At 41.4% G+C, this 14,331-nt stretch overlaps 1 protein-coding gene across 1 annotated transcript in view; it reads right to left on the bottom strand.

The window, feature by feature from the left end:
• LOC118387367 (myosin heavy chain, fast skeletal muscle-like) overlaps positions 1–13,434 on the bottom strand; it is a 28,267-nt gene extending 14,833 nt beyond the window's left edge. Inside the window, exons 1-32 of the mRNA XM_035775651.2 lie at positions 13,393–13,434; positions 12,616–12,834; positions 12,123–12,266; positions 11,706–11,862; positions 11,440–11,467; positions 11,151–11,265; positions 10,062–10,154; positions 9,768–9,831; positions 9,552–9,650; positions 8,497–8,600; positions 8,165–8,303; positions 7,937–8,055; positions 7,661–7,810; positions 7,395–7,565; positions 6,945–7,248; positions 6,723–6,790; positions 6,497–6,584; positions 6,134–6,251; positions 5,657–5,780; positions 5,286–5,422; positions 4,764–5,019; positions 4,406–4,648; positions 4,121–4,297; positions 3,856–4,001; positions 3,670–3,760; positions 2,986–3,375; positions 2,575–2,701; positions 2,317–2,435; positions 1,995–2,191; positions 1,645–1,828; positions 992–1,157; positions 490–614 (exon numbers count right to left, since the gene is read on the bottom strand). Of these exons, the coding sequence (XP_035631544.1) occupies positions 490–614; positions 992–1,157; positions 1,645–1,828; positions 1,995–2,191; positions 2,317–2,435; positions 2,575–2,701; positions 2,986–3,375; positions 3,670–3,760; positions 3,856–4,001; positions 4,121–4,297; positions 4,406–4,648; positions 4,764–5,019; positions 5,286–5,422; positions 5,657–5,780; positions 6,134–6,251; positions 6,497–6,584; positions 6,723–6,790; positions 6,945–7,248; positions 7,395–7,565; positions 7,661–7,810; positions 7,937–8,055; positions 8,165–8,303; positions 8,497–8,600; positions 9,552–9,650; positions 9,768–9,831; positions 10,062–10,154; positions 11,151–11,265; positions 11,440–11,467; positions 11,706–11,862; positions 12,123–12,266; positions 12,616–12,822 (4,650 nt within the window). The 5' untranslated portion in view covers positions 12,823–12,834; positions 13,393–13,434. The remainder of the gene's footprint in view (positions 1–489; positions 615–991; positions 1,158–1,644; positions 1,829–1,994; positions 2,192–2,316; positions 2,436–2,574; positions 2,702–2,985; positions 3,376–3,669; positions 3,761–3,855; positions 4,002–4,120; positions 4,298–4,405; positions 4,649–4,763; positions 5,020–5,285; positions 5,423–5,656; positions 5,781–6,133; positions 6,252–6,496; positions 6,585–6,722; positions 6,791–6,944; positions 7,249–7,394; positions 7,566–7,660; positions 7,811–7,936; positions 8,056–8,164; positions 8,304–8,496; positions 8,601–9,551; positions 9,651–9,767; positions 9,832–10,061; positions 10,155–11,150; positions 11,266–11,439; positions 11,468–11,705; positions 11,863–12,122; positions 12,267–12,615; positions 12,835–13,392) is intronic.
• Between the last annotated feature and the right edge of the window lie 897 nt (positions 13,435–14,331).

Here is a 14,331-nt window from a genome sequence, read left to right as displayed (position 1 = left end):
GTCCTGTGAGTGTGTGTGTGTGAGAGTGGGTAGGGTCCTGTGAGTGTGTGTGTGAGAGTGGGTAGGGTCCTGTGAGTGTGTGTGTGAGAGTGGGTAGGGTCCTGTGAGTGTGTGTGTGAGAGTGGGTAGGGTCCTGTGAGTGTGCAAAGATTGAAATAAAAGGTAAATAAAGATAAATGGTAAACTCAGTCTGTGTAGCTATTTATCAGTCGTATTGCTTGGGGATAGAAGCTGTTCAAGAGCCTGTTGGTGTCAGACTTGATGCACCGGTCATGCAGATACAAAAAAGAGTGACGGAGGGTAATTTGTGGTAACTACATGGAGACCGCCATCTTTATGCACGTCTGCTATTTCGAGGAGCGCACCACCTAGTGAAGAACTGGAAGCTATATTACTACAACAAGTACCAATACAGGAGTACTGAACAGCACTGTAGCTCTCATTCTGTTACATTATTCGACTACACAAGGATGTATCATATCTGCTCACTTCAGCCTCCTCCAGAGCGGTCTGGATCTCAGAATTCTCCATCTCCACAGTCTTCTTGGCCTTTTCCAGCTCATGGATGCTCTTGCTTGTCTCTCCGATCTGTTCAGTCAGGTCAGAGATCTCCTCTGCACAAACACCGAGAAATGGTTTAGAACGGAGATTTTCGTGAATGTTGCCAAATATCATATACATACATATAGGTTTCTTCCTAGGTTTTGGCCTTTCTAGGGAGTTTTTCCTAGCCACTGTGCTTTTACACCTGCATTGTTTGCTGTTTGGGGTTTTAGGCTGGGTTTCTGTACAGCACTTTGAGATATCAGCTAATGTACGAAGGGCTATATAAATAAATTTGATTTGATTTGATTTGATACAGCTTTGCATAAAAGTATTTTGGTACCATAGATGTTTCAAAAAAATACATCTATAACTGATAACAATAAAAAGTGATTGTAAACTGTACACTCCAAATGGGCCAAATAAACAACTCCTGTTGTTTACTCACGTTGGAGGTTCTTGTTCTCTCGCTTCAGAGTCTCCAGCTGATCCAGAGCCTCCTCATAGGAGTTCTTCATCTTGAAGAGCTCTGTGCTCATAGAACGAGCCTCCTTCTGAGCTCCTTCCAGTTCAGCCTGGCCCACCTCATACTTCTGCTTCCACTCAGCCAGAACCTATTGGATGTTATGGGATTTTATGGGATTTATTCTTGATGCAGCTTTCCTTCTAGTCAGAAATAAGCCATGATACCTTATGATCACTGGAGACACATCAATCAAATGTATTTATATAGCCCTTCTTACATCAGCTGATGTCACAATCTGCTGTACAGAAACCCAGGCTAAAACCCCAAACAAGCAATAATATATAATAATAATAATAATAATAATAATGCAGGTGTAGAAGCACGGTGGCTAGGAAAAACTCCTAGAAACGCCAGAATCTAGGAAGAAACCTAGAGAGGAACCAGGCTATGAGGGGTGGCCAGTCCTCTTCTGGCTGTGCCGAGTGGAGATTATAACAGAACATGGCCAAGATGTTCCTAGATAACCAGCAGGGTCATACTGATAATGCCTATCAGATTTGTTGCTATTTATTTTTCCAGTCCATTTAATAGCACATTTCAAAAGTCGGTATAGTGTGTGAAGTGTACTTTTTCACCTTGTCGAAGTTCCTCTGCTTTTTATCAAGGTTGCCAGCCATAGCGTTGGCCCTCTCTACATCAATCATGATGTCCTCCACCTCTCCCAGCAGCCTTTGCTTGGTCTTCTCCAGCGAAGCACACTTTGAGTTGGTTGCCTCAATCATTTCCTCAGCGTCCTGCAGACGCTGCGCCAGCTTCTTCCTGTGAGACAGGAAAGAGTTAATATTTTAATGCTTCCACAGGTAATCAGATAAATGTATCATATAAACATGATGCCTCATAACTAAGTGAAATTAGGAAGGTGGGAAGACGCGCACATTTAGGATCATAGTTATAATTAAAGGTTGTTTTAAGTGTAACTGCTTACTTGGCCTCCTCAAGCTCCTCTGTGCGCTGGATGGCATCCGTCTCATACTTGGTCCTCCACTGAGCCACCTCGCTGTTGGCCTTAGACATGCAGCGTTGCAGTTCTGCCTTGGCCTCTTGCTCCAACTCAAACTGCTCCCTCAGAAGGTCACAGTCATGGCGGGCAGACTGGACACCATGGGCCAGGGAATTCTTAGCCTGAGTGAGAGATAGCAAAACAGGTTACAGTAATACATTGCTGAGGATGGTTTAGTTATTATAAACATGACAAGAGGCATTTGACTCTATACTCTGTGCTTGGTAGAGTATTTTGATTCCCTTACTTTGACCTCCTCCTCAATCTGCCTCTTTAGCTCCTCCACCTGCTGTGTGAAGGCCTGCTTGCCTCTGGTCAGCTGAAACACCAGAGCTCCCTTCTCTTCCAGCTGGCGTCCAAACTCACCTGCAAGGGATGAGACTGCACATTGTAAATTCTTCTGTTCTTAAAAATACTGCAGCCTTGTACAATAGCCCCTAACACATGTTGTTGGGTACTGATTTAGATTATGTATGGAAAATGTGTTGGTCATTGTTGTGGGTACCGTTCTCAGTCAGGAGTCTGGCCCTATGTCCACTGATGTCGTTGATCTGGCGAAGGTTCTCATCGTTCCCAGTCTTGAGCTCACTCAGCTGATCCTCAATAGTACGGCACATCTTCTCCAGATTGCCCTGTTAGTGAAATATAGATATGTCATTTTACTTTCTTATGGTGTACAGCTTGTATACATTTCTGTCTTGCAGTAGGGTTTTGTAGATAGTAATTTGGGAGCGATGCTACTCCAGCCCTGCACCTTCCAGGTCATTGCACTACCCTATGTGCCCATAGGATTAACTCACTCAGTTGAAGCTGTGGTGTGCTTACAAATGTGTCCAACTTTAGAGCTGGATGCAATTCTGCTGTCTGGCAGCATTCCATTCATGTTGAGTATTTGGGGTTTGATTCAAATACTCACCTTAGTCTTGGTGACAGCTTCCATGTTGCTGGAGAGGTCATCGATCTCCATCTTGTACTCGCTCTTCTCCTTCTCCAGTTTCTGCTTAACGCGCTGCAGGTTGTCAATCTGCTCTCCGAGCTCCGCCACACTGTCAGCCTGCTTCTTCCTCAGGATTGCGGCTGTGGCCTCGTGCTGCAGGGTCGACTCCTCGAGGTCGCGTCTCAGTTTCTGGAACTCAGCCTCGCGCTTCTTGTTCATCTCGATCTGAGCAGCAGTGGCTCCTCCAGCTTCCTCCAGCCTATCACTGATCTCCTCAAGTTCCCTGGAGAGATCGGCCCTCTGCTTCTCAACCTTTGCCCTGGCAGAATGCTCACCCTCAATATCCTCCTCCATCTCCTCAATACGAGCCTAAAACAAGGGAGGATGGGGAAATTTAAACTGACCTTGCAAAAAAATATAAAAAATAGGCTGGATAGTTGTGCATTTATACTGTTTTATTGCAACAACAGAAAGTTGCTAAATACATAAGACTGGCATCTAGTATCTAGAATATGTAGACTCTAGAACATGTAGTATTTTGAACATCTAGTATCTAGAATATGTAGTCTCTAGAACATGTAGTATTTTGAACATCTAGTATCTAGAACATCTAGTAATATATGGAATACTATACTAAAGCCGGGGTTAGATACTCTACTGTACCTGGAGTTCCTTGATTTTCTTCTGCAGCTGACCACCCAGAGACTGCTCATCCTCAATCATGCTGAGGAGCTGGCTGGTCTCAAAGTCCTTCCTATGGTAAGATAAATGCATCACTACTCAGTCATTTTTTCATTTAAAAGAGTCTTTCAAACTCCTAACTACAGAAAACTATTTTTTTTAATGTACTTTTTGATCTTTTCTTCAGACTGCTGCTTATCATTCTCCAGGTCCATTATGGATTCGTGGGCTAGTTTCAGGTCTCCCTCCAGCTTTCTCTTGGCTCTCTCAAAGTCCATACGGAGCCTCTTCTCTTGCTCCAGAGAAGCCTCAAGCTACATGTTAAGATACTTGTGTCAGTTTTTTAACAATCAACGATTATGCCACTGCCTAGCTAAATGTATACTCTAACAATATATAAATCCATGACTCGATAAAGTGTGACTCCACTCACGTCATCAACTTGCTGTTCCAGCTTGGCCTTGGCCTTGGTCAGAGTGTTGACTTTGTCCTCCTCTGCCTGCAGGTCGTCCAGTGTCTGCTGTTGAGCCTCTTGGAGGGCTTTTTTCTCCTTGGTCAGCTTGGCAACGCTCTCATCTTGAGAGGCCATCTCCTCAGTCAGATTTTTGACCTGAACACAGCCACAACAACATTTGTATGTAAGTTGTGTGGTTAGTTTCAGTCATTGTTTAGGTTTGGTTTGATTCTACTATTGTTCAGCTATGTCAAGATTTTAGACCTTGTTTTCAGTGGCGTGTTTCTCCTTCTCCACTTTGGCCAGGGTGAGCTCCAGGTCATCAATGTCCTTCTTCAACTCCAAACACTCATCCTCCAGCTTCCTCTTCTTGGAGGTCAGCTCAGCATTCATCTCCTCCTCATCCTCCAGCCTTTCGGTCGTCTCTTTGAGTTTGGCCTCCAGCTGGATCTTGCTCTTGATCAGCCCCTCACACCTCTCCTCAGCATCAGTCAGATTCTCTGATTCCTGGTTACACAATGATAGAAAAATAGGCAGACATTAATTTAATCAGTGCACACCTCCTGTCCATCGTCTTCTATAAAATATGGGCAATCAAGCCAGGCACTTGACAGATGCTCACAGATGCAACTTGGAGCGTCAGGTCATTCCTCTCCTGCAGAACGGTCACCATCTTCTCCTCAAGCTCTGTCTTGCGGGCCTCAGCCTTGGTCAGGGAGATTTTGCACTTCTCAATGTCCTCCTTCATGTTGGCTAGCTCCTTCTCAGTCTCAGCACTCTTCAGCAGTGGCTTGATCTTGTAATACACCTTCATCCATGGCCAGTGTTTAACATTCATGAATGAGCGAATGTTGTATTTGATGGTGAAAACAGCCTCTCTGAACAACAGGAGACAGGGGTCTTGGTGAGTGTTATGGCTAAATAATAGTAATATTTTATTTAGAGGACAACGCTCCAGCTCCTCAGAGAAAATAAAGTGAAATTAAATTAATGAATAAAAAAAAGTATAGGATTTGTAAATTTAAGGTGAATATAACATGTTCTATTTGATCCCTGGAATCATTGGAGATTAAATGGAAACCACTGCAACCCTGTTAGATGAATTTGGATGAGCCTTTATCTTGAGATATCTTCTATCCCTCACCTCCGCTCCATCATCTTCACAAACTCCTTCCTCATGGCGAACCCACGACACAGAGACTGTATCATGCAGACCAGAGAGGCCAGTCTCTCGTCTCGCATCTCCTCCAGGACACCCAGCAGACCAGCTTTGAAGAACACCTGAGAGCATGTAACAGGAAGGTAAATGCCCGAGACACCGGTAAGAACTAAGAACACCTGAGAATAAGTCAACATTATCAATGGATGTCATCAGAAGTCAGAAAGTAGAGTTGAATTTAAATGAGGGATCAACACGGCAAGATTTATTGTAAAAAGGCATTGAGTGGTTAGCATTTACATTGTTGATTTACTTATGTTTTGTGTTTGCTTTCCTGAGTGTATTTGAACCCTGACCTTGGTGTGTCCAAACTTGTACTGCTCGTGCGCCACATTCATTGACCCAAGCAGATTCTCAGAAGCCTTCTTGTTGTCCATAAATGTTCCTTCTGGGATAACACTGGGATTCAGTACTTTGTACCTGGATTAGGAGAGACTGGCAACTGTCAGTTTTTAAGTTGTGGGCAAACAAAGCTATTCTGTTGCTGTGTCACAGTTCTACCACTGTTTATGAAATCAGCGGAACATTCTAGCCATTCTTTTATGAACTCTAGCATAGGCCAATTGATGCCAAACATTGTTTTGGTCTGTATTTATTAAATCTCAGAATGTAATATTTTAAGATTTCAGAATGTAATATTTTAAGATTTCAGAATGTAATATTTTAAGCTCTCAGAATGAAAGAGTTTGAGTTTCTTATTATTTTGTCAAATTCAGTTATATTCTAAAGTTAACATGGAGCCATGTTAGATAGATGACATTTCTAAAGGGTACCTCTGCTTGAAGTCACCGTAGGGGATTCTGCTGGGGAACCCCTTTCTACAGATCCTGATACCCTCCAGTACACCGTTACACCTTAGCTGGTGGATAACCAGGAAGTTCTCCATCAGACCTGAAAAACACAAAATATCATTAAAGCTAAGAAACACTCAAATATTGTAAGGGCTACTAATAGATTGTGGTGATGTAAGTGCCATTATTTCTGGGTAAATATATGGGAATAACTTAAACAGCTATCTTGTACCACATGTAAGTACAGGTAGTTACTTAGTACTTATTTTGTTTTAAGGTACTGAATCTCACTAGCTGCTAAACCATTGGGTTACAATTTTGTATTTCACTCAAGGTTTCTTGTACCTGGAGTCTTCGACTCATTGGGGATCAGACAGCGCACAAAGTGAGGGTGAGTGCTCCTCAAGTTGGTCATCAGCTTGCCCAAGTTCTCCTGCAGGGCGGGGACACACCAAACAGCCGTCTCAGAAATCGTTCATACAAATGAACTTATCTGGTCAATAAGATGCGTTAAAAATGTTGACCAGATAAGTTAACCTGCATTCAAAGTTATCTGGTTTGAAAAGCTCACCCTGAACTGGGAAGACACTGTCTGCATGGAGCCTCCCTTTTTCTTGCCTCCCTTCTTGGATGCTCTGTCTGTAAAAAAATAGTTCAAATCATGAGTGATTTGGTAAACACCATATTTTATTTCGGAGATAATCTATTTGAAACTGCTACCAAATAGTTTGTGTAATGTAATGTTGATATCAGGAATATTGGCAAAAACGATTATTTAACAATGTTAAATGACCTTCAGCTGGAGAATCAACGTAGATAAGAACCAGCAGTTTGACTGAAGACTTCTGGTAGAGCTGCACCACTGACTCATTCAGGGGGTCCTTATTCTTGTCCAGCCAGCCACAGATGTTGTAGTCCACAATACCAGCGTAGTGCACCAAGGAGAAATGGGCCTCAGCCTTTCCCTTGGCAGGCTTGGGCTTCTGGAAAGTCTTTTTCTTGCCCATATGCTGGTCATACAGCTTGTTCTTGAAGGAAGTGTCTGAAGCCTTGGGGAACATGCACTCCTCTTCAAGGATGGAGAAGATGCCCATTGGCTGATGAATAATGTAACATTAATAGCAGCCATCTTGTATCAAAGGGATAATAATTCACTCTCAACTCCAACATCCGTCCCTGTCAACTCTGTTGTAGGCCATTCTAAAGTACATTATTTTTTAAGTAGAATTCTCAGTCTGCGTACCTTCTCAATAAGCTCAATGCAGGCAGCCAAGTCCATGCCGAAATCAATGAACTCCCAGATGATTCCCTCCTTCTTGTACTCCTCTTGCTCCAGGACAAACATGTGATGGTTGAAGAACTGTTGCAGTTTCTCATTGGTGAAGTTGATACACAGCTGCTCCATGGTGTTGAACTGTTAGTGAAGTTCAAAGAAGATTAGTTCAATCACCTTCTGTCATAAGACCTTAAAGCCATAAACTGTTTATTCTGTAATAATCACATACTTACATCAAAGATCTCAAACCCAGCAATGTCGAGCACACCGATGTAGAAGTTCCTTTGTTGCTTGGTGTCCAACATCTGGTTGATACGGATCACCATCCACAAGAACATCCGCTCATAGATGGACTTGGCCAGAGCGCTCACAGAGTTATACACCTGTGCAGAAACAGGTGCGACAATGCTCATGTCTTGCTGGTATAGAGCTTGATTTAAAAAAAAATCTAACACAAAATGAATTGTGGTGTTGTAGCAATTATGTCATCTTGGATGTAAAGACCTCACCTGAGGCACGGTCTGTCCCTTGGTCACAAACTCATTGCCAACCTTCACTCTGGGGTAGCACAGAAGTTTCAGCATGTCAGCTGAGTTCAGACCCAAGAGGTAACCGATTTTATCAGCTACTGTAGAGAGAAAGAGCATCAGACTCATATACAGGGACAAATGTAGTGTTACTCTGACAGAGAAACCAGTTTCATTTTCTCTATTCCGGTGTTTGGAGAAAGGACTCACCCTCTGTGCCGTCTGGCTCGGCCTGCTCCTCACGCTGCTTCTGCTTGAAACGTAAGTTGCCGTGGTGCATGACAGCGCCGGTCAGCTTGTAGATGCCTATCTTCTCATCATTGGTGAAGCCCAGGATGTCAATGGCGGCCTGAGTGACAGGAACTCCATAGTTAAACTTAGTGTACGCACATACAGGAGATATCACAAGTGCAGAGAGTTTCAAACTGGACAAAAGTGTCATGGGGCTGCACTGCTTGGAGTTAAGTAACAACATAATTGTGCATTGCATTCAGAGGAGATAGAGACGTTATTCATTCTTGTATATAGTTTGAGAGACTCACATCTGTGGCATCCAGCTCCTCTTTGTCATCGATAGAGGCCACTTTTATCTGCCCCTGGCTGATCATGGGGAAGTCGTAGGGGTTGGTGGTGATGAGCGTCATTTCTGTGCGGACAGAGAACCGGACAGAGTTAGTTAAACTAGATGGAATTTGCTTTCCCCTCCCTTTTCCTCTTTTGCATGAGATGAAGATTAAGGTTAGAAAGTGCGGACATAAAGGACGTACTGGATCTGCATTGGGAGCCAAATGCAACTCAAAATACAAATGTAATGCAATGCAAAATAGAGCGGTCAAATGAAACCGTATGGATTTAATCATTTCCCCTCCCTATTCCTCCTAGGAGTCTATACCACAGGAATACGAAGCTGACTTTATGACTCACAGACACATTAAACTACAGGAAGAACCTTTATTGGTTTGCGCAACTCCAACTCACTGAGGCTGGAAATGTCATCTTTCACAATACCATTTAACTTGTCATCAAATGAGGGCAACATTTGAGTGGTGAATTGTCACTTTGTCGTGGATTGTTTGATTGATTTTACCCCATAATTTCCACTGGAGTACAGTCGTTCTCCATGCAGTCGTTCTCCATGCAATAGTTTGCCATGCAATAGCCTAGTGGTTAAGAGCCAGTAACCGAAAGGTCGCAGGTACAAATCCCCGAGCCAGCAAGGTGGATAAATCTGCCACTCTGTCCTTGAGCAAAGCAGTTAACCCCCCAACAACAACTGTTCCCCGGGCGCTGATGACGTGGATGCCGATTAAGGCACCCCCCACATACCTCTGATTCAGAGGGGTAGGGCTAAATTCGAAAGACACACTTCGGTTGAATGCATTCAGTTGTGCAACTGACTAGGTATCCCCTTTCCCTGTTTATTGAACTCTATCTCAATTAGAAATATTACAATAATCATGAGTAATACAACCCTGAACTTTATAACTCACTGTAGCACTTACACATTGATATGAGAAAACTGATATGTTGATTCAGGTGCAATTTCCCTGTCAACTAAACGAGAAAAATAGTCAAACAGCTTTCTACTTTGTCGTACCAATCAGCTCAGGCTTGTGGTTGGTCATCATCTGGTAGAATATGTGGTAGCTTCTCTCATCGGGCAGCTGGAAGGTCACTCTGGACTTCTCCAGCAGGTCTGAAAGAGAAGAAGTGATCAAGTTCAGTGCTTGGTCTCCATAAAACATCATCTCTGTGAATTTAGGACATTGTGCATTCATGACAAACAATCCAACAAACAATCCACCCAACTTACAGGTCTCAATGTCAGCACTAGACAGCTTGCCATTACTGTGGAAGTGAATCCTGATGAATTTACCCTAAAGAAGAGCATGGGGGTTAGAAATGAGGGAATGAGTCAACAAAAGGAAACTGCCATGGTGTCCATCTCAGTACTCTGAAAATAGGGCTTTCCTTTATTTCTAAACCGTTGTTTAACACGGACATTTGGAAATACTGGATATGTCTCAATCGTACAGCCTTTCATTGTCATGTCATTCTAGATCAATAAGGAATATTCAAGCATGGCAAGTGTGTCCCTCATACTTACAAAACGAGAAGAGTTGTCGTTCCGAACTGTCTTGGCATTACCGTAAGCCTCCAGCAGAGGGTTGGCAGCAATAATCTGATCTTCAAGAGACCCCTGAAGGAGACGAACACAAATTGGTCAGAAACAGCATGACATACAGTACTATAGAACACCCTTTTCAACAGTGGTGGAACTGTCTTAAAATAAGCAGTGATTATATATATATATATATATATATCTGGCCTACAGATGTAGGATCTTAATTTGAGCCAGTTTGACACTGCAGCAAAATAATGCTGCAGCAACAGGAAATGTGAATTATTATGTGGATTATACACTGAACAAAAATATACACACAACATGTAGTGTTGGTCCCATGTTTCATGAGCTGAAATAAAAAATCCCAGAAATGTTCCATATACACAAAAAACGTACTCCTCTCAAATGCTGTGCACAAATTTGTTTACATCCCTGTTTTTCTGATTTGCAAAGATAATCCATCCACCTGACAGGTTTGGCATATCAAGAAGATAATTAAACAGCATGATCATTATACAAGTGCACCTTGTGCTGGGGACAATAAAAGGCCACTCTAAAATGTGCAGCCTTGTCACACAACACAATGCGACAGGTGTCGCACAACATTTCACAGGCCACAATAAACAGCCTGATCAGCTCTATGCAAGGAGATGTGTTGCACTGCATAAGGTGAATGGTGGTCACACCAGATACTGACTGGTTTACTTTTTACTTTTTTTTTAAAGGTACAGGATCTGTAACCAACAGATGCATATCTGTATTCCCAGTAATGTGAAATAGATTAGGGACTAATGAATTTATTTCAATTGACTGATTTCCTTATATGAAATGTAACTCAGTAAGATATTTGAAATGGTTTCATATTGCGTTTATATTTTTGTTTAGTACAATTAATGGACATTTTGTAGGGGTTGATACATTTTTCTTAAGGCGAAATCAAGTTTGAAATGTCAAAGTGGAAACTTCAAAAGGTTTTGTAAACCTAAAACACACTACAAGTTTTACATTTCCTGCATTGCATTGGAAGTTGTCCTGCAACAGGGTCATCAAATTAAGATCCTACACCTGTACCTGCATTTTGCCGGGTTCTGCCGCCCTCTTTCTTTCTCCTCCAGACACAGCAATGGTGGCAAAGTATTGGATGACACGCTTGGTGTTGACAGTCTTTCCTGCACCAGATTCTCCACTGGTTTATATGACAGAGAATAAGAGGTTCATGTTTCAGTGTCAGACATTCAAAACATAATCACTAAAAAGTACACTTTGAGATGTTTCCTCATTTACTATAGTTCACGTATACGCTTAATAATTGTTATGATATCCAACTAACTATAATGTTAGATGTTAGTTGAGAACTTACGTAATCAGGATAGACTGGTTCTCCCTATCTGCAGGCAAAAAAACAACAAAGAATATGAATATAAACCGTTTTGATACATTATGGCATTTGCCAATTATCTTAAAGTAGTAGATAGTGTTGCACACGCTTTTCACTAGATGTAAATAAAAAATATATTATTGCATTGACTTTTCTAGCTAGTACCTTGGCTGCCCATATCTGCTTGTGTGAGCTTCTATCTATTTATCCATCAATCTATCCGTTCATCCACATGTATAAGATCATACCCGTCAACATGAACTGATAGGCCCTGTCAGAGACAGAGAAGATATGGGGTGGAGCCTCCATGCGCTTCTTTCCTCTGTAAGCGTTAACAACCTCTTCGTCATACACAGGGAGCCACTTGTAGGGATTCACCGTGGCACAGAAGAGCCCAGAGTAGGTCTGGATGAAGGGAAGGAAGTTAGGGGATTAACAAAATCAGCTTTTCTATTAAACTGTATAGAGCTTCTGTGGAACACTTACAAGTGTTTCTTGTATTCAGTTACATTATTTTTGCAAAGGTGTTTTTAATTTACAAACAGCATGTGTATTTTGGAGTTTGGGCATTTTAGATTTCCCTTATATGGTGGTGTCCTATGTTCACTTATGAGTGTGTATATATACCTATATACAGTAATTTATATGTAGAATAGGTTTCTTACGTAGATCATCCATGCTGCATAACGCTCTTTGAGGTTATACAGGACAGTGGCTTCATTGAGGTAGGTCATCATGGCCATGTCCTCAATCATGTCAAACTTTGGAGGGTTCATTTCGAAGACATCAGCTTCTTTGAAGTCATTAGTCTGAAAATCAGTCGGTAATCTACATTACACTTGGATCAATTGGAAGAACTGTTACTGAATCTGTCGACACTGCTTTAATTTAGTAATTATCAAGTCCGTCATATATTTTACTGTACAGATGTAGGATCTTCATTTGAGTCAGTTTACTACAGCAGTAAAATAATCCTGCAGCAACAGGACATGTTCATTTTTATGTGTGAAATTACAATATTCAGAAGCCTTTTTAAACCTCAAATAAACTACAAGTTTTAAGTTCTCCTGCAACATCTGAAGTTATTTTGCTTTGAGATATAATTGTGAATAAACAAACTTCAACTTGAAACTGAATTCTGTCCTGTTGTAGGCTTACCTCCCCAGTGTCAAGGACTTTCACTTGGACCTTTCCCCCTTCTCTGCCAACAATGGTACCCTTGAGGTACAGCTCCTTAACATCGGTCACATAGCAGGCATTCTTTGAATCGAAGGGCTGGCTTTGGGCCTCAATCCTCTCCTTCTCAGGCTTACGGAGGTATACACCGGCTTTGCCATAAGAAGCCATCTCTGCGTCGGTACTCATGGTGGCGACTCACTGAGAAACATAAACAAAGCAAACAAATTATTTTTTTTTAACTGTTTTTTTTTTAAATTCACTAATTTATTCAGGATAACCCAATTGAGACCAAGGTCTCATTCCCAATGTTGCCCTGAGTACAAACATTTTCTCACAACAGGAAGAATAATTGACATTACAATTAAAATAATAAGAATAAATATAACCATAAGGCACAACCTCAACACCACAATTTCAACAAATAAATTATACAATCAATTGAAACAGCTGCAATCCTCAATGAATTGATTCAACACCACAGTCCTAAACTGCCGTGACGGCACCAGGGAATTCATGGTTTCATGTTATTCCAACAACGGGGGGCAATAAAAGGATAAGAGGATTTACCTAAATTGGTCGAGACCAGACGGACCTCAAGAGTTAACCAATCCTGTGAGCGGGTTTGGTAAGCTCATTCTTTTATACATTAGCAACAAAGTTAGGTAAGTAGTAAGCTTGTGTAGTTAATATAACACTGTCTCATAGAATACTCTCCAATAGAAAAAATGTGAGTGAAAAACTCTAACAATGTCTCACCTTGTCTTCCTCTCCCAGATTAAATTGTGTGTTAGAGGGTTCTGTAAGACATTGAGGTGTCATGATTAAAAACACATTACTTAGTCTCATCCCACCTGAAGAGTTGTAAGAAAAGTTGAATGGCATCCCAGATTAATCCACTTAAAAACACATTCCATGCACAAAACACATTTCATACCCTGTCACAACAGACAAATGCATTTAGAACAGATTGCAACTTTACAATACAACTACATTATCAGGTGCCGAGACATTAGAATAAACAGAGTTAAAGAAGTTAGTCTTACCACAGAGGTAGAAGCTGTCTGTCATTGATGCGGCTCTGAGGCTCTATTTATCTGGTTGAGAGTTTGGAGTGCTAACCAAGCAGAAGTTAATTATGGCTCCTCTAATCAAGGATGTGGATTGGAGGAGAGAATTGGGGGCTGACTCCTCTTGCCACTATGTATTTCTGTGATATTTGTCTTTGAATTGGATTTTGCTAACTTCAAATAAAGGTAATGTGTTATAATAATGTATCTTATTAAATCATTTCTTATAGTTGTTTGTCATTTACAAATCATTATCCATACATTTGTAGATGTTACTGTAGTAAGCTAATTACTACCAAACACAACCACAAACAGACACATATAAGAATGAGTTAAATATATGTATATTTGTTTATCAACATTACGCCAAAACCTTACGAACAACTGTTTGCTGTCATTGAGTAAGAAGGTAAACCATCCCTTGCGGTAAGGATTATTGAAATTATATTGGGGTAGAACATTTTTGAGATCATAACTGCCAGCATGAGTTTATTGCCTCTCAGTATTTTGTAATAACAAGATTTACATCATTCATGTCCCTGCAGTGAAAGTCAAACTTGTGTTTTGTAACTCATAACACGGGGACCTGGGAGAGGCCCGAGTATGTTCCTGACAACATATCTGAGTG

The sequence above is a fragment of the Oncorhynchus keta genome, chromosome 9, assembly GCF_023373465.1.
Source record: "Oncorhynchus keta strain PuntledgeMale-10-30-2019 chromosome 9, Oket_V2, whole genome shotgun sequence".
NCBI classification, from domain to species: Eukaryota; Metazoa; Chordata; class Actinopteri; order Salmoniformes; family Salmonidae; genus Oncorhynchus; species Oncorhynchus keta.
The sequence above is the reverse complement of the archived record's forward strand: the minus strand, read 5'-3'. Positions and strand labels throughout refer to the sequence as shown.